A 27,206-nucleotide genomic window follows, 5' to 3' on the forward strand; every position below is an offset into this window, starting at 1 on the left:
TCCTGAGCCTCCCTCTGCCCTAGTTTCGCCTCTTCCTGGGTAGCTAGGGCTGTGTCAGCCTGGGCCAAGACCCTGCGCAGGGGCATTTTGGCCTCTGCTCCTGCTGAGGAACTGTCTGATTTAGCGGATCAGATTTCTCTTGCAGGAAAGTACCTCATGAATGCCTCCCTTGATGCAGCGGCCTGCTCCACCAGTGCTAACGGCAACATTGTGGCCATTCGCCATCTTTTTCGGTCCTTCGCCTCTGGAAACTCCAACCAGGACCGTTCTTCCTCGCAGGGAGACCGAAGAAAACCTCCTTTCAGACCTCCACCTCGCTGGAGGGCTAAGAGCCACCCCGCAACACCATCGGGATCTTGGGGCCACAGGTTTTCTAACAAATGACGGGTCGCCCCCACCTGGAAATCCCTCCAGGGTGGGAGGCCGGCTTCTTCTGTTCTCAGAGGTTTGGCTATCAGTAGTCGACGATGCCTGGGTCAGGGAGATCGTCACTTCAGGCTAGAAGATAGAATTTTCTTCGCCCCCAGGAAGACGTTTCCTGCTCTCTCGTCCGGTTTTCGGGGTCGGGGTCAGAGCTCTAAAGAGCCCGAATCCTCTGTCTCTCCACCTCACCATGAGGGTTCTGGGGAACATGGAAGCGGTCCCCTATGCTCAGTTCCACTCTCGTCCCATCCGGCTGGCCCTTCTGTCTGCCTGGGACAGGAACCCACTTTCCCTGGATCGTCCGTTTCGCCTCTCGCCCAGGGTGAAACAGTCTCTCTCTCTTGGTGGACGCTGTCCATCTCCATTTTGCGCGGGAGGTCATTTCTCCCTCCCCGCTGGCAGGTGATCTCCACCGACGCCAGCCTCCAAGGTTGGGGGGCGGTTTTCCTCCACCTCACGGCCCAGGGCCGCTGGACTGCTCAGGAGGCGTGGCTCCCTATCAGCCACTTGGAAATCAGAGCCATCTTTCTAGCCCTCATCCGCTGGGAGTCTCTCCTTTCAGGGAAACCGGTCCGCATTCAGTCGGACAATGCCACAGCCGTGGCTTACATAAACCATCAGGGAGGGACTCGCAGCAGGCAAGTCATGGTGGAAGTGGCAAAAATTCTGCGATGGGCGGAGGGTCACGTTCCCTCTCTGTCAGCCGTCCACATCCCAGGAGTGGACAATTGGGAAGCCAACTTTCTGAGTCGTCAGGGCATCGTGGCGGCGAGTGGTCGCTTCTTCCCGCAGTTTTGCCAGCGGTGGGGCGTTCCAGACGTCGACTTGATGGCTTCCGGGGCAAACTACAAGATTTCCCAGTACGTCTCCAGATCTCGGGATCCGATGGCTGTCGGATGCGACGCCTTCGTGATCTCGTGGACCCAGTTCCAGATGCCCGATCTGTTTCCACCCCTCCCCTTGATCCCAAGGGTCGTAAAAAAGATCAAGATAGAAGGGGTTCCTGTGCTCTTAGTACCGTGGAGGCTTCCGGATCGTCCGGACCTTCTTTCGCAGGGCCCCCGCTTCCACCCGAATTCTCGGTCTCTGAACTTAACGGTATGACCGTTTAGGCCGCTGTCCTGAAGGACGCGGGTTTTTCTCATAGCGTCATCCAGACTATGATAAGGGCGAGAAAACCGGCTTCCTCGCGTATTTACCACAGGTGTTGGAAGGCTTTTTTCCGGTGGTGTCAGGACAACAATCTGTTTCCTATGACCTTTTCCCTTCCATCCCTTCTCAGTTTCCTTCAAGCGGGTCTAGATTCGGGTCTTTCCCTTAGCATCTTGAAGGGTCAGATTTCCGCTCTGTCCATTCTTTTTCAAAGAGACCTGGCCTCTCTGACTCAGGTGCGGACCTTCATTCAGCGGGTCGCTCATATGGCTCCCCCTTATCGTCCTCCTGTCGAGCCTTGGGACCTCTACCTCGTTTTGGACGTCCTACAGCGTACGCCCTTTGAACCGATTCAGGACATTTCCTTCTCGCTTCTATCCGGGAAGGTAGCATCACCTCCATTAGAAGTGTCGGAGCTGGTGGCATTATCCTGTCGTTCTCTCTTTCTAGTCCTTCATCAGGACAAAGTGGTTATTCGTCCGGTTCCTTCCTTTCTACCAAAGGTGGTTTCGGCTTCTCACATCAATGAGGACATTGTCCTCCCTTCCTTGTGCCCTTCCCCGGTTCATCCCTTGGAGAAATCTCTTCACAAGTTGGATGTGGTCAGGGCTATCCGAATTTATCTTGCCAGAACTGCCTCCTTTCGTCAGGCCGATTCTCTGTTCATCGTCTCGGAAGGGCGGCGAAAGGGGCTCCCCGCCTCCAAGTCCACAATTGCTCGTTGGATCCGTTCGGCGGTTCTGGAGGCATACCGTGTTCAAGACAAGACAAACGGCCTCCGTCAGGGGTGAAGGCTCACTCTACCCGGGCTGTGGGAGCTTCCTGGGCAGTTCGCCACCAAGCAACGTGGTCATCCATTCACACCTTTGTCAAATTCTACAAGGTACATACTCAGGCTTCTGCGGACGCGAGCCTGGGTAGGAGGATACTGCAGGCGGCGGTTTCTGACCGGCCTACCCAACTCCTCTATTTTGCAGAATATCCCGCCCTAGGGACTGCTTTTGGACATCCCATAGTTACCTGTGTCCCCCAATGAAGCGAGAAAGAAAGAGGGATTTTTGGTTCTTACCGTAAAATCTCTTTCTTGGAGCCTTCATTGGGGGACACAGGTAACCATGGGTGTATGCTGCTGTCACTAGGAGGCTGACACTATGCAAATAAAGAAGAAGTAACTCCTCCCCGGCAGTATACACCCTCCGACAGGCACCAGGCAACTCAGTTGGTGCAAAAGCAGTAGTAGGAACAGGTAATATAAAACTCAACCTATGTACCAACCCACAACAACGGCACGTTAGCCAACACGGTACAACTTCAAGGGAGGGTGCTGTGTCCCCCAATCTTTTTACTTTATTATTCAAAGTCCGAGAAATCTTTTTTACATTTTTGGTACTAGGATAAATGAAACATTAAACCATTAGTCTTTCAATGAACTTTGTATATAATACCAGAATTGGACATTTTTGACAAACCTGTGACTTTCACATGACAAGTAAAATAATTTTATTAAAGGGACTCTGTCACCTGAATTTGGCGGGACTGGATTTGGGTCATATGGGCGGAGTTTTCGGGTGTTTGATTTACCCTTTCCTTACCCGCTGGCTGCAATATTGGATTGAAGTTCATTCTCTGTCCTCCATAGTACACGCCTGCACAGGGCAAGATTACTTTGCGCAGGCGTGTACTATGGAGGACAGAGAATGAACTTCAATACAATATTGCAGCCAACATGCAGCCAGCGGGTAAGGAAAGGGTGAATCAAACACCCGAAAACTCCGCCCATATGACCCAAAACTAGTCCCGCCAAATTCAGGTGACAGGTTCCCTTTAACTTTATTGCAAAATGTCATTAAAAAATTTGAGGTAGGTTTGTCTTTAAAGGGAACCTGTCAGCAGTTTTGGCCGATATAAGATACGGCCACCACCTTTCAAGGCTTATTTACAGTATTGTATAATGCTGTAGATTAGCCCCCCGATCCGACCTGAAAGAGAAGAAATTTATTATACTCACCGGGGGGTTCGGTCCGATGGGTATTGCAGGTCCGGGTCCGGCGCCTCCCATCTTCTTGCGATGCCGCCCTCCAGTACTACAATGTGTGTGCATGAGATTTCTGTAATATTACAGCTTTTGCTGGTACTATAAAACACAGCTTTTAATTTGCATAAAAAACACAGCAAAAATGCAACGTGCGTGCATGGCTTAAGATAGATTATGGATGATAAAACTTTAATATGTTTTTAATGTATGTTTGATTACCGTATTTTCCGCTTTGTAAGACGCACTTTATTTCCCCCAAATTTGGGGGGGAAATGTGGGTGCGTCTAACAAAGCGGATATACCGCTTACCATTACAGGCTGGGAGGAGGGGGTGTCCGCCGCCGCTACCGCCTGCCGCCGCTGTCGTCCGCCGCCACTGCCGGGGTTGTCCGCTGCTGCCCCGGGTGATGCTGAAGGCTTCGGTGCTGCGGGGGGCTCTGGCGACATTTTGTGAAAGACCAGAGCCCCCCGGCAGTTCTTCCATGCGTTCCAGTATGACTAATTCCGGGAAAATGGCCGCCGGAATCTCGGGAGATGAGATTTCAGCGCTGAGATCTCATCTCTCGAGATTCCGGCGGCCATTTTCCCGGAGTTAGTTCCAGTATGACTGACTCCGGGAAAATGGCCGCCGGAATCTCGGGAGATGAGATTTCAGCGCTGAGATCTCATCTCTCGAGATTCCGGCGGCCATTTTCCCGGAATTAGTCATACTGGAACGCATGGAAGAACTGCCGGGGGGCTCTGGTCTTTCACAAAATGTCACCAGAGCCCCCCGCAGCACCGGAGACAGCCCTACAGCACAGGAGCCCCCTGCAGACCCCTCATCCCAGCCTGCAGCAAAGGAGCCCCCTGCAGACCCCTCATCCCAGGCTGCAGCACAGGAGCCCCCCTGCAGCACAGGAGCCCCCTGCAGACCCCCTCATCCCAGCCTGCAGCAATGCTCCACTCCTGCCTCCGGCAACGAGCCTGGGACCCTGATCCACCACAACCACAACCCCTGGTAAGTAATAAGACACATGGATTATAAGACGCCCCACCAATTTATTAAAAAATAGTTTTTTCCTATTTTTCTCCTCAAAATTTGGGGTGCGTCTTATAATCCGGAGCGTCTTACAAAGCGAAAAATACGGTATATTTTTGCCTATGACTCACAGATTCTTTGCGATGAATCACAACTTTTTAATCCTATTTTGCTGAGGTATGACAAGCAATGGTTGAATATATCTCTATGTATCATGGGCTATATTGATGGATAAAAGTGTAGATATATTTTAATATCTTTCTATGTTAAAGAAATTTTTTTTATTTATTTTTTTTATATCTAGACGCATAACTTGGGGAAAGTTTGTAAACTGTGGACAAACATGTATTGCGCCTGACTACATTCTGTGTGATAAATCGATCCAAAGTAAACTGATAGAAAAGATTAAGGAGACACTAAAGGTATATCGCTTTTTTATTTTGTTTTCTATGACTTTTCCATTATTGTGATCTTTTATATTATGGACATAAGTGTATTCTTTATGTAATAAGTGACATATGTTGCTATTCAAAATTGTGTACCGTATTTTTCGGATTTTAAGCGCCTTGTAATCTTGTAATCCAATCTTGCGTCTTGTAATCCAAAAAATACGATACCAATCCATTCCATTTCCCAAGGCTGTATAGAAGCAATTCACAGGAGATGTCTTTCCTTCCGCTCTTAATATTTTGGAAAGTCACCGTTTTATACTAGGCTATTTTTACATCTGCGTTTTAGGAACAGACCAAATGAAATTTCATTCCCAAAATACATCCATTGCATAACTGATGCAAACAGAAAAAGTAGTGATTGGTGCATTTATTTTCTCTTTTATTTGCAAATTGTCTCTTCAGAGAAAAAGAGGACTTGAACTCGCTGAAGAGACAGTTTGCATTTTTAATTTCCCAGAGGAGCATGCATGGCTTTTAAGTCTCCTCACTCTCATATGCTAGGCTTGACATATCGCTCTCCCCAAGTAAAAACGCTGCCCCTTAGACCTCAGTCCAGAGCCTCTCAACTAGCCAAATCAGATCTCCTACTTGGCTGACACATTATTCTCAATCCCATCCACTAGGTCATTGATTTAAAAGGAACTGGACCTAGTACAGTGATTGTGAGAAATGGTAGCAATTCTGTAGATATTTTTGCTTGCGGGTTTTAAAACATAAAATGTCGATGGATAAAGTATCCATCAGTGAGCACTGTCCAAAATGCCGTTGTATTGTGTGCCATAATTTAGAATTTGTTCTAAAACTCAAGTTTTTGTTTTTCGTGCCAGGAGTTTTATGGTGATAATCCCAAGGAATCTGTAGATTATGAAAGGATTATTAACAAACGTCACTTTAAGCGTATTGTTGGCTTGCTTGAAGGGGAGAAAATTGCTATTGGAGGGGAGCAAGATGAGTCAACCTGCTATATAGGTATGTATTACCGGAAATAACACACAGATGCATGGAATTAATTCTTAACGTGCTCATCAATTGTTTTCTTCACTTTCTGTCCTGTGTTCATGACAGTTACACAGTTCCAGAATTGCATTATATTGCAAAATTCTTGGGAAGCAGATTCATCTTATATCAATAGAATACCTTTATCAATATGGTCTCATTGTTATACAGTGCAAACTGGGACTAGACAGTCGTAAAATGTGCCAGATTTACAATAGTGGGTCATGCTGTTTGAAAATCAGCAGAATCTTAAAGCCATGTTCACACTTTGCGGCGTCCCTCTGCGGGTTCTCCCGCAGCGGATTTGATAAATCTGCAGGGCAAAACAAATGCGGTTCTCCCTGCAGATTTATCGCGGTTTGTTCCGCGGTTTCCGCTGCGGGTTTCCGCCTATACTATTGATGCTGCATATGCAGCATCAATAGTAATGTTAAAAATAATAAAAAATGGTTATACTCACCCTCTGATGTCCGGATCTCCTCAACACTGCACCCGGCGGTCCGGTTCAAAAGATGCTGTGCGAGAAGGACCCTTCGTGACGTCACGGTCATGTGACCGCGACGTCACCGCAGGTCCTGGTCGCACAGCAACTCTGACCGGACGGCCGCGTGCAGCGCTGAGACTTCAGAGGGTGAGTATAACATGATTTTTTATTCTTTTTTTCACCCCAAAGATGGTTCCCAGGGCCTGGAGGAGAGTCTCCTCTCCTCCATCCCGGGTAGGAACCGCACATTATCCGCTTACTTCCCGCAACGTGGGCACAGCCCCATGCGGGAAGTAAGCGATTCAATGCATTCCTATGGGTGCAGAATCGCAGCGATTCTGCACAAAGAAGTGACATGCTGCGGGTTTTAAACCGCTGCGTTCCCGCGCGGTTTTTCCCGCAGCATGTGCACAGCGGTTTGTAGTTTCCATAGGGTTTACATGTAAATGGAAACGCTATGGAAACTGCTGCGGATCCGCAGCATCAAAATCGCGGCGGTTCCGCGGTAAAAACCGCAAAGTGTGAACCCAGCCTTAGGCCATGTTCACACAGTGCGTTTTTTACTGCGGAACCGCAGCGTTTTTGCCGCTGCGGTTCCGCAGCTGTTTTCCATGCAGGGTACAGTACAATGTACCCTATGGAAAACAGGAACCGCTGTGCACATGTTCCTGAATTTCAAAAAAAAAGCCGCGCTGAATAGCTGCGGGAAAAAAGAAGTACCATGTCACTACTTTTTTCAGAGCCGCAGCGGTTCTGCACCCATAGACCTCCATTGTGAGGTCAAACCCGCAGTAAAACCCGCAGATCAAAAATATATCTGCGGGTTTTATTGCGGTTTGTGGTGCCGAACCGCTGCAGCAGGAAGTGCGGGGAAGCGGGCGGAAGTGCGTGGGCGGAGTGTGGCTGCCCCCCCCCCCCCCCCGTGCTCCGATGCCCCTCCCCCGTGCTCCGATGCCCCCCCCCCCCCGTGCTCCGATGCCCCCTCGTGCTCCGATGCCCCCCCCCCCCCCCGTGCCCTAATCTCCCCCCCTTATACTTACCCGGCCTCTCAGTGATCAGTGATCAAAATAACAAAATAGTAAATGACACCCCCCCCCCCCCCTTTGTCACCCCCATAGGTAGGGACAATAAAAAAATTAAGAATTTTTTTTTTTTCCACTAAGGTTAGAATAGGGGTAGGGTTAGGGTTAGGGGTAGGGTTAGGGTATTTTCAGCCATTTTAACCCTAAAAAACTTCCTAGAAAACACACAGACTCTGCATAGAAAACTGCATAAAAAAAGAATCAAAAAACGCACCAAAAAAGCACAAAAAAAGGACCTGCGTTTTCTGCCAAGAGCTGCGGTTTCAGTCCTGAAAAAAAAAAAGGATGGAAATCAGGAACGTGTGAACATACCCTTAGACTACATAGGCTACGTTTACATCGCCTATTAGTTGGCTTAATTTGTGCCAGGAGTTTGGTGGATGGTGTTTGGCTATTTGAGATAAACCATGCCCCCTTGTCGAACAAGGCGAATAAAAAGTGTCTAATAAGCAAATGGTGGATGTCAAATGATGCTTTTTATGGGGCACGGTGTCACACATTAGGCAAAACCCCTTTCCCTAAGCCCAGTCTTTTAAAGTAGTCATGTCACCTTGTTAGGCCAGTCTCACACGTCCAGATAATTCTGGTACCGGAATTGTCCGTGTGCTTACCTTGAACATCAGTGTGGCACACGTGCGGCAGCCGTGTGCCGACTGGGTACCACACGGAGCGTGCAGGAAACAGCGCTAGAGATAAGCGCTGTCCCCTGCATCTGGTGCTGAAGCCGCCATTCATATCTTCTCTCCAGCAGCGTTCGCTGGAGAGAAGATATGAAAAATCTTTTTTTTTTTTTTTTCGTGTTTAAAATAAAGATCCCTGTCCCCTCCCACCCCCTGTGCGTGCACCCGCCCGCTGTTACTAAAATACTCACCCAGCTCCCTCGAAGCGTCCTCTCCGCGCCGCACCTTCTCCAGTATGAGCGGTCACGTGGTGCCGCCCATTACAGTCATGAATATGCGGCTCTACCCCTATGAGCTGGCGCTGAGAGGAAGCTGCGAGGGAGCCGGGTGAGTATTTTATTAACAGCGGGCGGGCGCACAGGAGGGGGGAGGGGACAGGGATCTTTATTTTAAACACGAAAAAAAAAAAAAGGATTTTTCATATCTTCTCTCTAGCGAATGCTGCTGGAGAGAAGATATGAATGGCGGCTTCAGCACCACGCTGGGGGTACAGCGCTTACTGTAGCGCTGTCTCCTGCACGGCACACGGACTGCACACGGACAGCGTCCGTGTGCGGTATGTGTTTTACATGGACCTATTGACTTTAATGGGTCCGTGTAATCCGCGCGCTCCCACGAACACTGACATGTCTCCGTGTTTTGCACACGGACACACGGTCTGTGAAAACACGCTGACATGTGCAGAGACACATTGATTTCAATGTGTCTACGTGAGTCAGTGTCTCCGGTACGTGCGGAAATTGTCACCTCACGTACCGGAGCCACTGACGTGTGAAACCGGCCTTAGAAAAAGTGGAGAAAGAGAGTTTTAACGGCTATGCTTACACATTGCGTTTTTACAGTACCATAAAAGTCTGCAATTTCAGGAATCTTGTACACACACCTGTTTTTTTTTTTTGTTTTTTTTTCTTGTATTTGTTTTTTTCCTGACTGTTTTTTCAAAGAGATGCTTTTTTGCAAAATGCAGCATGTTCCCTTTTTCTTTTTTTTTTGCGTTTTTCACCCATTGAAAGCAATGGATAGTGCAAAAAAAGGCATGAATCAGGTTTTGCTGCGTTTTTGGTGCCAAAACCTGATGACGTTGAATCAGATTTTTTTTTTTTTTTTTTTGTTATGTACAAAACTTTATAGGCGTGCGCAAGAGACAAATGTACCGACAAAAACGCAGCAATAAAAACTCAGCAAAAAAGCAGCAAAAACGAAGCAAAAGTTGCTTTTTGTAAGCAGCTTAAACGTTGCATAAAAAACCACAGCAAAAAGCACAACGTGTGTACATGGCCAAATATAGTAAATTTGTTGCAATATTGTGCGTGTGATCAGGGAATGTCCAACAATTGAGTTTACAAAATGAAAACAGCTAAAACATAGAGTAGGCCTAGGTTTCAGGAATTCAACCCCTTTTAAGTGAAATTCCCTATCCTATTGCCTGTCTCACTTGACTAATACAGCCTATGCTGGATACAATTGTGTCCACCGCTCAGCTATGAATAACACTTGGCCTGTACAGGTTTTCACCTTTTTGGATACTTAAAAGAATGTTTTATGGTTGTTGCGAGCAATCTTGAAAATGGTAAGGGATTAATGTACAATATACAGGGTGTCCCAAAAGGAAGTAGAGCAGGGGTCCCCAACTCCAGGCCTCGAGGGCCGCCAACAGTGCAGGTTTTCAGGATTTCTTTAGTATTGCATCGGTGGTAATGTGATCATCTGCACAGGTGATGATTCCAACCCCTGTTCAATACTAAGGAAATCCTGAAAACCTGCACTGTTGGCGGCCCTTTCAGGATTTCTTTAGTATTGCATCGGTGGTAATGTGATCATCTGCACAGGTGATGATTCCAACCCCTGTTCAATACTAAGGAAATCCTGAAAACCTGCACTGTTGGCGGCCCTCGAGGCCTGGAGTTGGGGACCACTGAAGTAGAGGGTTGAATCAATAAACTTGATCAAAAACGATTAGATGGGTAAATGCACACTGACCCACTATAAAAGTTTGCTTGAATTTTATTATATTGTTTTTGTTTATTACATTTTCTCTGTTTAATCTCATAAGTGCTCAAAGTCTTCCAGCGATTTTACCGAATGTGACAGAGTACGATATAAATTGTGGTCTGCATTAGTCTCCATAAATACTTCCAAGATCACCTCTTAATTTGTTCATTGTCTGGAGTTTCCTTTCAAAAATCTTGTTCTTAACACTTTTATTGACAGCCTTTGGCTCAATCTCGAACCATGGCGACTTGATGGATGAACAATCTGTAGAAATATTGATCTTATGCAAGGCTAGATAGGTCCACCAGGGTCTTCTCTGACGTTATCTTGATAGTACACCCAAAAAAGAAGTCCATTGGTGTTAAATCGGGTGAACCTGGCGGCCATTCAGCATGTGTATATGTCTACCTATAAAATCCTTTTAGAATGTAATTCATTAACCTTTATCCCTACTTTTGGGCCATCCTGTAGGTTACAAAGTTGCATAACATTCTACAATATAATAAATTAGCTTTTAGAGTAAAATTAGACCGGCAAACTACCTGTAAATTTGTTTGCTACGCCTGTCTTTGCTGGTTATAATTCGTATCCACGTTACTGAAGAACACTTATAGAAGACTTGATGTTTTCTAGCACCAACTGTTCTTGTTGATGTGAAGCCAGAAGCAAAGGTCATGCAAGAAGAGATTTTTGGACCCTTACTTCCTATAATAACTGTGAATAATGTGGATGAAGCCATTCAGTTTATCAACGAGCGAGAGAAGCCACTTGCACTTTATGCATTTGCAAACGACAAAAAGGTACTTGTATAACTGCAGGGATTACTGTATCCTGGACTGTCACGCTCACAATAAAATGGTAAAATTATTTTCAACTGAAAAAGTAGGGCCCAAGGGCCCTTCAACACTGTTTATATGATTACTGCCATCTTAAGATACATACCGTATATACTCGAGTATAAGCCGACCCCCCTTCCCCTAATTTTGCCACAAAAAACTGGGAAAACGTAATGACGAGTATAAGCCTAGGGTGGAAAATGCAGCAGCTACTGGTAAATTTCAAAAATAAAAAGATACCAATAAAAGTAAAATTAATTGAGACATCAGTAGTTAAAGTGTTTTTGAATATCCATATTGAATCAGGAGTCCCATATAATGTTCCATACAGTTCATGATGGGCCCCATAAGATGCTCCATACAAAATGCGCCCCATATAATGCTCCATACAGTGTATGATGGGCTCAATAAGATGCTCCATATTAAAATATGCCCAATATAATGCTGCACAAATGTTGATTATGACCCCATAAGATGCTCCATACAGACATTTGCAACATACAATGCTGCACAAATGCTGATTATGGCCCCATAAGATGCTCCTTAGACACATTTGCCCCGTATAAAGCTCCACAAATGCGGATTATGGCCCCATAAGATGCTCCATAGAGCTATTTGCCCCATATAATGCTGCACATGGCCCCATACAGATATTTGCCCAATATAATGCTGCACATGGCCCCATAAGATGCTCCATACAGATATTTGCCCCATATAATGCTGCACATGGCCCCATACAGATATTTGCCCAATATAATGCTGCACATGGCCCCATAAGATGCTCCATACAGATATTTGCCCCATATGCCGTTGCTGCAATTAAAAAAAATAAAAAAAATCACTTACTCACCTCTCTGGTACCCCGGCACTTGCTATACTCACCTTTCCTGTTCCGCCGCCGTGTCTTCCCCGTCCTCTGCACTGACTGTTCAGGCAGAGGTGGCGCGCACTAATTGCGTTATCGCGCCCTCTGACCTGAGCGTCAGTGCAGAGGACGCAGAAGACACAGCGGCGCCGACGGTGGAGCGGGGAGCAAGTGAATATCGCGCACTACGTTATACTCACCTGCTCCTGGTACGGTCCCTGCACGTCTGTTCCCTGGCGCCAGCAGCTTCTTCCTGTAGTGAGCGGTCACATGGTACTGCTCATTACAGTAATGAATATGTGGCTCCACCCCTATGGGAGTATATTCATTACTGTAATGAGCGGTACCATCTGACCGCTCACTACAGGAAGAAGAACCAGGGACCGCACCAGGAGCATGTGAGTATGTATGTATGTATATGTATGTGTATATATGTATATATGTGTATATATGTATATATATATATATATATATATATATATATATATATATATATATATATATATATATATATATAATTATATAATATATCTCTATCTCTGAAGAGCCCGGCGTTGCCTGGGCATAGTAAATATCTGGGGTTAGTTATAGCACCTCACTTCTCTTATTTTCCCATCACGCCTTTCATTTTCCCCCTCACATCTCTCACTTTCTCCCTCACACCTCTCATTTTCTCCCTCACTCCTCTCATTCCCCCCTAACACTTGTCATTTCAACCTCACATCTGTCATTTTCTGATCGCTCCACTATTTTTCCTCACTCCTCTCATTTTGCACTCACACCTCTCATTTTCACCTCATCACCTCAGTATATACATGTTTGTCATCTCCTTCTATATATAGTATATACCTGTATGTCATCTTCTCCTGTATATAGTATATACCTGTGTCATCTCCCCTGTATATAATATATATCTGTGTCATCTCCTCCTGTATACAGTATGTACCTGCATGTCATCTTCTATATATAGCATATACCTGTATGTCATCTCCTCCTGTATATAGTATATACCTGTAGGTCATCTGCTCCTGTATTTAGTATATACCTGTGTGTCATCTCCCCTGTATATAGTATATACCTGTGTGTCCTCTCCTCCTGTATTAGACCTCGTTCACACGTTATTTGCTCAGTATTTTTCCCTCAGTATTTGTAAGCTAAATTGGCAGCCTGATAAATCCCCAGCCAACAGGAAGCCCTCCCCCTGGCAGTATATATATTAGCTCACACATACACATAATAGACAGGTCATGTGACTGACAGCTGCCGTATTTCCTATATGGTACATTTGTTGCTCTTGTAGTTTGTCTGCTTATTAATCAGATTTTTATTTTTGAAGGATAATACCAGACTTGTGTGTGTTTTAGGGCGAGTTTCGTTTGTCAAGTTGTGTGTGTTGAGTTGCGTGTGGCGACATGCATGTAGCGACTTTTTGTGTGTCGGGTTGCATGTGACAGGTTAGTGTAGCAAGTTGTGTGCAGCAAGTTTTGCGCGTGGCGAGATTTATGTGTGGTGCGTTTTGAGTATGTGCAAGTTTTGTGTGAGGCAACTTTTGCATGTGTTGCAACTTTTGTGCATGTGGCAATTTTTCCGCGTGTGCAAGTTTTGCGTGAGGTGAGTTTTGCACTTGTGGCGAGTTTTGCAAGAGCCTAGTTTTTGCATGTGGCGAGTTCTGCGCGTGGCGAGTTTTGAGTGGCGACTTTTGTGTTTCGACTTTTATGTGGCGAGGTTGGTGTATTTGTGGTGAAATGTGTGCTGAGGGCAATATGTGTTCAAGCACGTGTTAGTGTGTGGCGCATTTTGTGTGTGTTCATATCCCTGTGTGTGGTGAGTATCCCATGTCGGGGCCCCACCTTAGCAACTGTACGGTATATACTCTTTGGCGCCATCGCTCTCATTCTTTAAGTCCCCCTTGTTCACATCTGGCAACTGTCAATTTGCCTCCTACACTTTTCCTTTCACTTTTTGCCCATTATGTAGATAGGGGCAAAATTGTTTGGTGAATTGGAAAGCGCGGGGTTAAAATTTCACCTCACAACATAGCCTATGACGCTCTCGGGGTCCAGACGTGTGACTGTGCAAAATTTTGTGGCTGTAGCTGCGACGCCTCCAACACTTTTCCTTTCACTTTTTCTCCATTATGTAGATAGGGGCAAAATTGTTTGGTGAATTGGAAAGCGCGGGGTTAAAATTTCACCTCACAACATAACCTATGACGCGCTCGGGGTCCAGACGTGTGACAGTGCAAAATTTTGTGTCTGTAGCTGTGACGCCTCCAACACTTTTCCTTTCACTTTTTCCCCATTATGTAGATAGGGGCAAAATTGTTTGGTGAATTGGAACGCGTGGGGTTAAAAACTTCGCCTCACAACATAGCCTATGACGCTCTCGGGGTCCAGACGTGTGACTGTGTAAAATTTTGTGGCTGTAGCTGCGACGGTTTAGATGCCAATCCCGGACAGACACACACACACACACACACATTCAGCTTTATATATTAGATATAAATTTTATTTAGCAGTAAGGATAGTACAAGGAAATTGCATTACTCTAACAATAAACATACTGTATATAATGTTTAAATTTTTAAACCCTTTTAACCCCGAACCAAACTCCCACCCTTCCACCCTATAGAGACCTGCTGTGAGCTGCACCCATTTGCAACATCGTACATAGAGAAAAAAAAGGAAAATGACATAACAATAACACTCCCAGGAGGACCAAAAGGCCCAAGCATGCGAACAAAACCCCCTAAGTTAAATTGACTCAAGCCAAGGATTCCACAACCTGTGGAAGAGGTCCATCTTGTTTCTCTTGAAGTAGATACTTTTCTCCAAAGCAATAATATGGTCCGCTTGTGTCAGAAAGTCTCTCCTTGTTGGTGGTTCTTCCCTGATCCAGAACTTGGCGATCAGCTTCCACGTGATAAATAGCAATCTGGCAATAACCATTTTGTACATATTATCAGTTACAATCTCTTCTACATAACCCAGAATACACACCAAGGGATCTCGTGGTATAGAGCAATTGTATGACAGTCCCACTTTATTCAACACCACAATCCAAAAGGAGGATAGCCTGGGGCATTGCCACATCATATGAAGGTTACCCGCCTTGGACTGCGAGCACCTAGGGCATTCTGAATTAGGTCTCAGACCAGCCTTGAATAACATGTCCGGAGTTCTGTAAGCCCTATGGATAACAAACAGTTGTGACAACCTCCCAGGCTCACTCATCGAGATTCTGGGTACGTATTCCAATATTGAATCCCATCGGTCGTTGTCGATCACCCCCAGGTCCTTTTCCCATTTCGCTCTAGCTCTGATAGGGTGCCCCTCCAAGAAAGAGTATAAAAGGTATTCGTATATACCCGAGATCACCCCCTTCGTACCTCCCCCCATAAGAATAAAGTCCAACATAAGATCTACCTGTATCTCCACAGGCCCTCTCTTACACTGTGCTTGGAACGCATGAGAAATGCGGCTATACTGATATATCTCAGAACCTGGCAATTGAAATTCCTCCTGCAGTACCTCAAAATTCTTAATCCTACCCTGGTGTAAAATTTGTCCCATCCGAGAGATACCTGCCTCCTTCCAAACATGGAATCCTGACATCTGTCTGAACTCTTGTAGAAAATTTGTTATTCCAAATGGGTGAAAATCTAGTAAGTGCCCTTACTCCCCTAGTACCCTTTACTTTATCCCAAACCTTATGAATAAGTCTAATGGTACAGAATTTAGAACCTTTCTCCCGGAAGTGTCCGCCCTCCAGACCCTCACACAATACCTGCAACCCAATCAGTTTCTTCAGACAACAGGGTATCCGTGCCCCACTAGACTCCTCTCCCCATCCCCTAAAATGCTGACCCTGTGATGCCAAGAAGTATAGCCAAGGATTAGGGAGCGCCAACCCACCCTCCGTCTTGAACCTTTGTAGGGTTTCTTGTTTAAATCTGGGGCTTTTTCCTCCCCAGATCAACTCGCCAAACAAGGATCTAATCCTACGAAACCTATTCTGCGATATCCAAATAGGGGAGTTGTGTAACACATAAAGGAGTTGAGGCATCACGATCATTTTTATAAGATTTACCCTGCCAACTACTGACAGATGTAGCTTTTTCCATTCTTGGATTTTAGTGCGTATTTTCCTCAAAAGCGGCGCCAAATCCAGTTCTTCAAAGCTGGTCAGGGGAAGAGCGATCTGGATCCCCAAGTATTTAAATTTATTTACTGCACTTAGCTTTGTAGAAGTATTTCTTACTTCTCTATCCCCATAATTCCCATCTATCAACATCATTTTAGATTTGCCCCAATTAATCCTTAGGCCCGAATAACTCCCAAATTCCTCAATAATGGCCTCCGCCCTAACCAGGGTCCCTTCCGCGTCCTCCAAGAAAAGCAGAATGTCATCAGCGTAGAATGCTATTTAATCTTCTGAGTCCCCATACATAAAACCTCTCACCTCCTGGGACCCTCTTATTTTGGCAGCAAGGGGCTCCACCGCCAGGGCAAAAAGCAGCGGGGACAAGGGACAACCCTGTCTAGTGCCCCTAGACAAAGAGAAGCTCTCCAAAAGAGAGTGTTATTAACCCTGATTTTTGCCACTGGAGCAGAGTACAACAGCCGCACCCATGAGATAAATTTAGGCCCAAACCCCAATCGTTCCAACACCGACCACAGGTAGCTCCACTCCACACAGTCAAAGGCCTTATGGGCATCCAGAGAAACCACAACCCTCTTACCGACATTGTCGGAAGGAATTTGCATGTTTAGGAACAGCCTTCTCAGATTGAGTGCCGTTGATTTATTGGGCATAAAGCCTGACTGATCCGGGTGGACTAGTTTGTCAATCACCCGATTCAGCCTGTTTGCCAAGGCTTTTGCCAAAATCTTTGTCAGCCGTCAAAAGTGAGATTGGTCTATAGGATTCTGGTAACTGTAAGTCCTTGTCGGCCTTAGGGATGACCACCACAATGGCCTCTCTCATTGACAAAGGCAACTCCCCCCTCTCCAACTAACTATTATACACCCCAGCCAATTTGGTCAATAAAGTATCTTTCAAAATCCTATAGACCTCGGCTGGAATACCATCCGCCCCCGGAGCCCTGCCCCCACAACACCCGCCAAGGCAGCCCCCAATTCCTCCTCCCCAATCGGCTCATCCAACCACTCACATTCCTCTCTGCTCAGCCTGGGCAAATCAATCCCCTCCAAGTACCTGGTCATGTCCTCTGACCCTTTCTTTACACTAGAAGTATATAACTCCCCATAGAATTTTCTAAATGCTTCCAAAATTTGCTCCCCCTGAGTAACCACCTTTCCCTCGTCTGTTTTTATTGAGTATACATGTGAGGAACCCCTCACTGAAAGTAGATGCCCCACCTTTTCCCCCTCTGAGTAGAAAAATTCTTTTTGAAAAGCCCTCAACCTCTCTGCCTTTCTCAGATATAACTGATTGGCCCCCTGCTGAGCCACCCTCATACGGTTCTGAGACTCCTTAGTGCGCTGGGCACCCAATGCTACCTCGGCTGCCCTCAGTTCCTCCAAGACAGCTTGGTCCTGTGCTCTAGTCTTCGTCTTATGTCTTGAGATGTCCCGAAACAAAATTCCTCTTAAATACGCTTTCACGGTGTCCCATACTACATGACTTTCTGCACTACCTTCATTGATCTTAAAAAAAACTCCTCAATCTCTGTCCCCACCCTTTCCATGTCCAAGAGCTGTAACCAGGAGGGGTGAATTTTCCATCCCGTCCTCCCCGATCCAGCCCCATCTGACAAGTTCAGAGATACCAGAATTGGGCAATGATCTGATAAAATCCTGGGACTATATTCCACCCCACATAGCAGTTCGTTCATCTCATTATTCCCCAGGGCGACATCGATTCGTGACATAGAGCCGTAAGTAGTTGAACAACAGGAATAAGAATTTGTTAACATTGCGTACCCGCCATAAGTAAATCCACCTTATTTCTCTAAGATAGCTTCCAAAAGGAGTATCATTACCGTTTCTGCGCAGCACTGTGTGATTACTCTTGTCCCTGTGGTCATTAATTATATTGTTCACATCTCCAACCACAAGAAGGGGAACCCCATCCCATCCTCTCATAGACTCCAATATTTCCTGAATTTTCCTACCAGAGTATGGCGGGGGTATATATAATGAAGCTATGCAGATCAACCGATTGAAAATTTAACACACTAAAAAGATAAATTGACCGTCTTTATCAATTTTAACCTCAATCTCTTCAAATGGGGTATTCATATGAATTAAAATTGACACCCCTCTTGCATAATTAGAGAACGTCGAGTGATACGCCCTGCGCACCCAACGCTTCTGCAGCATATCAACCTTTTCTTCCACCAGATGGGTCTCTTGCAAGCATATCACCGAGGGCCTCTGTTTCAACAAGTACTGAAATATTGCTGTTCGCTTAGTAGCATCCGCTAACCCCCTGACATTCCAACTTAATATATTAACATCACCTCCCATTTCCTCAAAGAAAGACAATAAGTGAAAAGTCTCCCCCAGGTCTCCGCCAATACCCCCCTCCCTTCCCCTGAACCGTCTCAACTCCCTCCATCAAAAACTCAATAGAATTCAAATAAACCGAACTTTCTTTCACTATACGAGAACTGAGAGCACTTGATATCAACGTAGAACTATGCCCTTTACCGTCCATCTCTCCCCCTCCCACCGCAACTGAAATGAACTATTCATTGCGCCGCCGAACACAATACTTGACATTTGGGTGCGTTCTATCTGATAACCACAAAGCACGATCAAAAGATCAATAAGTGGAAAAACCAGCAAAATTACGGATCCTCAATATCGTTCTCAACGGTTCTGTTCAGTGCCGATTTTCTTAGCATTGGTATCCAGCCATTGCATAGCCTCCTCCGGACTTTGGAAAAAGTGTACACGGTACAGCGCAACCACCCTGAGCTTAGCCGGGTAGAGCATCGAATATTTCAAGTCCATGTCTCGGAGCCGTCGCTTAACTTCAATCTGAGTTTTTGCACCGACGCCGAATAATCCGGATAGATTGAGATCCGATTTCCATTTATACTTAGACCATCACTGATCCTAGCTTTCCATAGTAGGGTTTCTCGATCCCGGTAGTTCAAAATTTTAGCCAGTATAGCACGAGGAGCAGATCCAGGCGGCAGGGGCAGAGTGGGGACTCTATGAGCCCTCTCCACCGCGAAGTGATTGGTGAGGTCATCGCCGCCCACCGAATTTTTAAGCCATGTCTCAATATATTCAGTGGGGTTATTCCCTTCCACTTTCTGGCACCCCAATTATTCGTAGATTGTTCCTTCGGGAGCGGTTTTCCAAGTCATCTGTTTTAAATTCCAATTCTGCAATACGTTGGATATATTTCTTTTCTCTTTGTAACAGTTTGTTTGTTTGGTCCTCCACGCTGCCCACACGTTCCTCCACCGCCTCAACTCTTTTCTCCACCTTACGCATGGCAGAGTTAAGGGACTTAATTTCAGCTTTTAAGTCATCCACCCTTAGGATTAATGCGGCCAAAGCGGATTTACAGAATATAACAGAGAAAATGTTTTGCAGCGTTGGTTCCTCTGAATTTAACTGCTCCACATCAGCAGAATCATTAGCATGCGCTGGACTAGCAGCAGGCGTCATATTGTCAGCACCATGCGCTTGCTGCTCCTTCAGCGGGGATCGCTGCTCCTCCACCGCACTGAGACCGTCCTCCCCACCTCTCCTCTGCCTCTTCGGGGCTCCCTTCTCTCCAGGTCCCTCAACATCTGCATCCAGCAGCAGGTCACCCCCCTCCTCTGTGCGGGCGAACCGCTCCAGCCGGGCAATTACTTCCAGCCTCCGGCGGTATGAATCACCAGCTCTGGACGCCTCCTCCTCTGCCACGGCGCCATCTTGGATTTTCGCGTCTACCGCAGGCGCCGACTGTTTACGGCGTGGCATCGCCGGTCTTCACCCCTCGCAATTCTGGGTGGTCTCCGCTCACCGGGGTCTTGCGGCACTGTCCTGCCCGATTTCGGCGTTCGGCGGCGCCTCCAAGGGTTAGTTTTGCGAGTGGTGTGGGGAGAGAGACCCGACACATGTGCGCTCACATAGCATGCTAGGCCACGCCCCCCGCAGGTGAGTATTATTAGACAGCTGCTGCTCCCCCTCCCCTGCCGTCCCCTGGGTATGACTCGAGTATAAGTTGAAAGGGGCAATTTCAGCCTAAAAAAATGGGCTGAAATTCTCGGCTTATACTCAAGTATATACGGTATTTGTCTTCATGTACTATACTGTTTTTTAATTATGTCTTGCACTAGTCTTATGGTGTGAGCTTTTTATGACTTATAGGTTAAACTGATGTCATTATAGGCTATGGATAACAGATGACAATTTTAGGCATCTATCCCAGCTATTTGAAGTGGATTTTGAAGCGGATCAGCTTCAGAAAGCTCAGTGTGAACATGCCCTTTCAGGAGAAATTACAGCAGAATGACCTGTCTCTAGCTCTTCCCACATACTCCCACCTGCACTCTCCATAGAACTTCATGAGCACCAGCTGCCTTCTATCTCAGTAATAAGAGTCATTATTCACTGGATACAGAATTTACCTGTGAATTGAGCATGTTGAAGATGAATGATCAGTCCATTAGGAGAAAGAAGTAGATTACTTTGATAAGATATATTGCAAAATGTTATACGTTCATGCACACTATTGAGTTATGAAAAAAATAGATTTAAAATGATGGTAACATTTTAACCCCTTCACAAGATATGACTTCATATGTCGTGTCTCTGATTTTAATGCGGGCTCCAACTCTGAGCCCGCATCTTTCCCCGCACATGGCAGGTAATCTAATCACGTCAATCCAGACGTTCTTCAGCACCCTGTCGCATGATTGCGGGGCGCTAATGGGTTGTCATGACAGCTGAGGGTCTGCCAAAGGCCCCCGTACCTGTCATATCGATACTCCTGTGAAGACTGGCTTGTGGTCTGCATTCATAGATTGTGATTTCTGCTATACATAGCACTACGTATAGCACAAGCGATCGAACATCAACTCCTAAGGAGACTATTAAGTACAGTAAAAAGAAAAACAAAGTTTAAGAAAACACAAGGTCAAATCGCCCCCTTTTTGCCCTATTGAAAATAAAATAATTAAAATAAATACCCATATTTAATATTGCTGCTTTCAGAATTGTCTGATCTATCAAAATATAAAATCAGATTAATAAACAGCGTAACAAGGAAAAAAAATCAAAATGCCAGAATCCTGTTTTTGGGTCGCCATAACATTACACTAGGGCCTCTTTCACACTTTCGTCTTTGAGCTCCCGTCGAAATTCGTCGTTTTTTTGTTTTGTTTTTTTAAAACCGGATCAAGCAAATTTTTCTGCTGGATCCTGTTTTTTCCCATAGACTTGTATTGGCGCCGGATTGTAACGGATGGCCATCCGTTTCATCCGTCGTGCACTGGAGCCGTCGGAAAATCGCTGTCCGACGGCCAGATAAAACATTCAGAGGAACGTTTTTTCTGCACGTCGGAAAATCGCTCAGTGACGGGTCCTGCGTTGCCTGTCGTTGGCTATTATGGAAGCCTATGGGCGCAGGATCCGTCACTGACTGTCAAAAGCAGGAATCCAGCGACGGGTTCCGTCTTTTAAAATTGCGCATGCGTGGAAGAATTTCCAGTCAGGGAAATTCTCTCTCGCTTGCTCTCCCTCTTTTTTTTACTATTGATGCTGCAGCGGGCACATACATAACAGGTGCACATAGCCTCGACGTGTCCGTCAGAAAAACGGGCCCAGTGCACCTGTTTTTTACAATCTCCACTGGATCCGTCATTTCAACATTTTGACGGATCCTGTTCAGATTGTAAAAGCGGAAGTGTGAAAGAAGCCTAACAGGCAATCAAAAACATCGTATCTACCCCCAAAATTGGTATCAATAAAAATGTCAACTCCGTGCACAAAAGATAAGCCATCACACAGGTCTCGTAATATGGGGACAAACGCAAAAACTCTTTCATACAAATTTCGGGGGGGTTTTTTTTTCACCAATTAAATACAAATAAACTATACATGTTTGGTATCTGCGTACTCGCACTGATCTGGGGAATCCTAATGGCAGGTCAGTTCTACCATGTAGTAAAAATTGAAAATAAATTTAAAAAAAAAAAATTGTGGAATTGCACTTTTTATTTTTTTGCAATTTCACCACATTTTGAATTTTTTTTTCTCCTTTTCCAGTACACTATATGGTAAAGTCAGTGGTGTCATTCCAAAGTACAACTCCTCCCTCATAAAATCAAGCCCTCAGACGGGTATATTGATGAAAATATAAACTAGTTATGTCTCTTGGAAGAAGGCACGGGAAAAAAAGAAAATGGCTTGAAGAGGGGATAATATATGCGTTGAGAGCTTTTTCTAAAATGCACATCGAACAGAGGCAAGATAATAAACCTTAACAGGGTCTTACGTTTTACAAAATGGACTTCACTTCTCATTTCGTGTGCAAAATCAGAACTTTGTGCCATATCCAGTTTACTGTCGTACCAGACTAGATTATAGTCAGTTTAACAATTACTATGTCACTATAATCATGTCTGAGGTAGGTCTTATTCTTGTAGATTTTCTTTTATTGATACAATAATATCCACTCATTAACCTTTTATATTTCAGATAATAAAAAAGATGATTTCTCAGACATCAAGTGGAGGAGTCACTGGTAATGATGTTATAATGCATTTCACAGTCAAAGAATTACCTTTTGGAGGTGTTGGTAAGTATAAGCTAAAAATACAGGAAAAAATCATATAACCTATAGTCTATTAACACAGTTTAACCCCTTTCTGACCTCGGACATGATAGTACGTCCGAGGTCAGAATTCCCGCTTTGATGCGGGCTCTGGCGGTGAGCCGGAACATCTGGCATGTGCCCGCAATAGCGGTGGGTGGAATAGCGATCCACCTGCCGCTATTAATCATCGGGCCGGAAATGAGCGCATCGCTGACCTCCGTCACGTGATCGGGGGTCAGTGATGCGTCGGAATGACAACCAGAGGTCTATTGAAAACCTCTATAGCTGTTGATGCCGGATGGCTGTGAGCGCCACCCTGTGGTCGGCGCTCATAGCAAGCCTGTAATTCTGCTACATAGGAGCGATGTGAGCTTCGGTCCTATGTAGCAGAGCCGATCGAGTTTGTGCCAGCTTCTAGCCTCCCGTGGTGGCTATTGAAACATGGCAAAATTAGAAACACCAGAATTACATTTTTTTGGGTCGCCGATACATTGCATTAAAATGCAATAACCTGCGATCAAAAGAACGTATCTGAACCAAAATGGTATAATTAAAAACGTCAGCTCGGCACACAAAAAATAAGCCCTCAGCCGACCCCAGATCACAAAAAATAGAGAAGCTATAGGTATTGGAAAATTGCACAATTTTTTTTTTTTTAAGCAAAGTTTGGAGTTTTTTTTTTTACCACTGAGATAAAAAATAACCTAGACATGTTTGGTGTCTATGAACTCGTAATGACCTGGAGAATCAAAATGGCAGGTCAGTTTTAGCATTTAGTGACCCTAGCAAAAAAGCAATTTTTTTTTTTGCAGTTTTCAAAATTTGAATTTTTATACCCTTAAATCAGAGATATGTCACACAAAATAATTAATAAGTTTTTTGTTTTTTTATAAAGGGAACCTGTCACCCCTCCACTGGCGTTTTTAGCTAAAAGAGCCACCTTGTGCAGCACTAATGCTGCTTTCTGTGAAGATGGCTCTTTTTTTTTTTTGGCTCTGATTTATTCACACTGCGGGGCGGGATCTCGGGCCATGGGTACACCCAGGCGCGAGAATGATTACATCATGTGATATGAGCAAACTGCGCATGCCCAAAAAAAGAACTTACAGCGCTGGCGCCGGGGACATTAATGAAGGCAGAGGAGGCGGCGCCTGGCGCACAGAGGGGCTGAGGTGATGGCTGGGAGGAGTTTGTGTCCGGGGGGGAAAAGACATGCCCCTCGGACAGACTATAGGTATGGCGGGCAAATTCTAAAAAGTAACATTGCAGCATTGAAAGGGACCCCAAAAAAAGCCACCTTCACAGAATGCAGCATTAGTGCTGCACAAGGTGGCTCTTTTTTTAGTTAAAAACGCCAGGGGAGGGTGACAGGTTCCCTTTAACGACCACCTCACATTTGAAGTCACTTTGAGGGGGTCTACTTGACAGAAAATACCCAAAAGTGACACTATTCTAAAAACTCCACCCTTCAGGGTGCTCAAAACCAGTTTATTAACCCTTCACTTGCTTCATGGGAACTGAATGAACATGGAAGGAAAAAAATGAACATTTAATTCTTTTCACAAACATTTTACTTCAGAACCATTTTTATTTCACTAGTGTTAAAAGAGAAAATAAGCCACAATATTTGTTGTGCAGTTTCTCCTGAACACTCTAATACCTTATATGTGGGGAAAAAACACAGTTTGGGCACACGGCAGAGCTCAGAAGGGAGGGAGCACAGTTTTTATATTTTCCGAAGGGTAACAGGAGAAACTGGACCCAAAAGTTGTTGTGCAATTTGTCCTGAGTACACTGATACCCCACATGTGGGGGGTGAACCACTGTTTGAGTGTATGGCAGAGCTCGGATGTTTGACTTTTTGATCTCAAAATTGGCTGGAATTGAGAACGGACGCCATATAGGGTTTGGAGAGCCCCTGATGGGCCTAAACAGTGGAAACCCCCACAACTGACCTCATTTTGGAAACTACACCCCTCAAAGATTTTATCTAGGGGTATATTGAGAAATTTGAGCCCTCAGGTACTGCACAGAATTTGGTAACATTAGGTCGTCATACTGAAAACACACAAAAATCTTGTTTTAGACGTGAATTTCTCAGGTCTGTCAAATTACACCAAAAAGTGGACCCAACAATTAGTTACCCACATTCTTATGAGCGCGGCGATATCCCATATGTAGTCAAAAAGTTCTGTTTGGACAAAGGTCAGGTATGCCGGCATCTAAAAGATGTTGTGTGCACAAACCCTTGCGTGTCTAAGCGCACAACTCTTTGGCATTGCTGCTCTATAACAGCTGAACAACATTTTGCTTGCAAGTCTATTGACAAACTAAGATAGAAAGCGATTGGAACGATGACTGCTCCTGATGTAAATGTTTCCACCTGATCAAGCAAAATAATCAGAAGCATAAAAATCATCATCAGCACATTAAGCATGTGGGTAAACTGGGGATGTTCTAGTTACAATACTGAGACTGTATAGAGATTAACCTTTGTCCTAACCATTCACATGTAGCTATTGCCGATGATGTCTAAATGTAAGTCCAAGCAGACGAGTGCTGATTAGAGCTCGCTGAAGGAAAATGATATGCCCATGTAAATCTTCATATGTTGCTGTCATAAACTAATGGATTTTGCAGTTAAAAATTGCTAAGTTTTCATCTAAATCTTTTTTATTATTATTATTCAAACACTTGTAGGACACAGTGGCATTGGTGCCTACCATGGCAAACATACATTTGATACTTTCTCTCATAAACGGGCGTGCCTTATCAAGTCCTTATCAATGGAAGGTGCAAACAAACTCCGGTATCCCCCTTACACCCAAAAGAAACTGGATTGGACTAAGTTTTTGATGCTGAGCAAACTGAACAAGAAGAAGCTGGGTCTTGTGCTCCTGCCTATTATCGCTGTAGTAACAGCTTTGATTTTGAAGGTGAGCTTTTATGCATATTGTGTTGGTATACAGTAGCTTAGAAGGAACACTTTTACTGTACATAAAAGGCTCCTGTCCTATTACCTAACAGGCTATTACTGAAAACTATATAGCCTACTCCACTTCTAAAATCGTGAAATTAACAATGATCTCAAAAGGCTTCCAATTTTCTCCATCCGTCTTCCATTATTACACAAGTATTTACTTTTCAACAAATCTGTACCAGCAAATAAAAAGGTTATAGTTCCCTTTTTCTTTAGGGCTATAACAATCAAGCTTGTTGGCCACAAAGATTTTGTAACAAGGAGGTTTTCTCAAAGATCACCAACTGTCATGGTGGTGTATGGGTCTGTGGATTTCACTGATCCTTGCATTCCTGCTTGTAACTCCATTGATGGCTATGATCAGCACAGGGTGACTAGAGCATCGACTCTTAGAGCTGCAGCTCTTAGGCAGGTTAGAAGGAATTGAATCCTTGCTGGTCTGAGGTTGTTGATTCCTTTGGTCACATGCCGCAGGAGAACCAGCTATGTCTGACCTTTCTCTATTTAAGTTGGGCCTGCCTTAGAGGTAATGCCAGCAATAGTTTCTCTATCCTGGTCTGGAGAGGTTGACAAGTCCTGGCCATTAGTGGTTATTTCCAAAGTTGTTGCAAGTGGTGTTTGGTTAACCCTTTATATTACTTTGTTGCTTTGCAGGTTTTACACTTTTCATATTCCTTTGTGTATTTCCCCGAGTGAATTCTGTAATTGCGCTTCCATTTTGCCCTGTCTTGTTTGTATTCCCCACATACACTGCACAGACTAGTGCTGCTTAGAAGCACAGTAAGGAACGACACCCAGGCATCCCCACCTTCAGGAGTAATCCTGGGGATAGGAATAGCCAGAGACCCTTAGCCTGAGGGTCAGTATAGATGAACATTTGCTATCCCACAGTCAAACCTTGATACATTTATTCAATGTGTATGCCCAGATTAATACCTGTGTCCTAGCTGACATAGTGCTTATTGGAAAATTGACCAATATGCTATAGTTGCTTCAGTTATTGTTTAATGTTGCATTTCCTCTGTTCTGTCTACAACAGGAGTGCACAACATTATTCTGTCCAAGGGCCACATTACCATACTGAACTAATCCCAAGGGCTGTTAAAAAAAAAAAAAAAAAAAAAAAAGTAAAGGGCTAATTACATGAGTACATCACCAGAACCACCATCCGTATATTAATACAGGTGCTTCTCACAAAATTAGAATATCATCGAAAATGTAATTTCAGTTCTTCAATACAAAAAGTGAAACTCCTATATGATATAAAGTAATTACAAACCGAGTGATCTATTCAAGTGTTTTTTTGTTAATGTTGATGATTATGGCTTACAGCCAATGAAAACCCAACAGTCATTATCTAATTAAGTTAGAATAAATAACAAAAAACACCTGCAAAGGCTTCCTAAGCATTTAAAAAGGT

General features: G+C 44.8%; 1 protein-coding gene across 5 annotated transcripts in view; it reads left to right on the forward strand.

Moving 5' to 3' along the window:
* ALDH3A2 (aldehyde dehydrogenase 3 family member A2) overlaps positions 1–27,206 on the forward strand; it is a 97,662-nt gene that overhangs the window by 60,840 nt on the left and 9,616 nt on the right. For all 5 annotated transcript variants that reach the window (XM_069757243.1, XM_069757242.1, XM_069757241.1 and 2 more), the window contains 5 exons: positions 4,936–5,053; positions 5,911–6,052; positions 10,951–11,117; positions 22,689–22,788; positions 25,507–25,742. In XM_069757243.1, the coding sequence (XP_069613344.1) occupies positions 4,936–5,053; positions 5,911–6,052; positions 10,951–11,117; positions 22,689–22,788; positions 25,507–25,742 (763 nt within the window). The remainder of the gene's footprint in view (positions 1–4,935; positions 5,054–5,910; positions 6,053–10,950; positions 11,118–22,688; positions 22,789–25,506; positions 25,743–27,206) is intronic.

This window comes from Ranitomeya imitator, chromosome 3 (genome assembly GCF_032444005.1).
Source record: "Ranitomeya imitator isolate aRanImi1 chromosome 3, aRanImi1.pri, whole genome shotgun sequence".
NCBI lineage: Eukaryota > Metazoa > Chordata > Amphibia > Anura > Dendrobatidae > Ranitomeya > Ranitomeya imitator.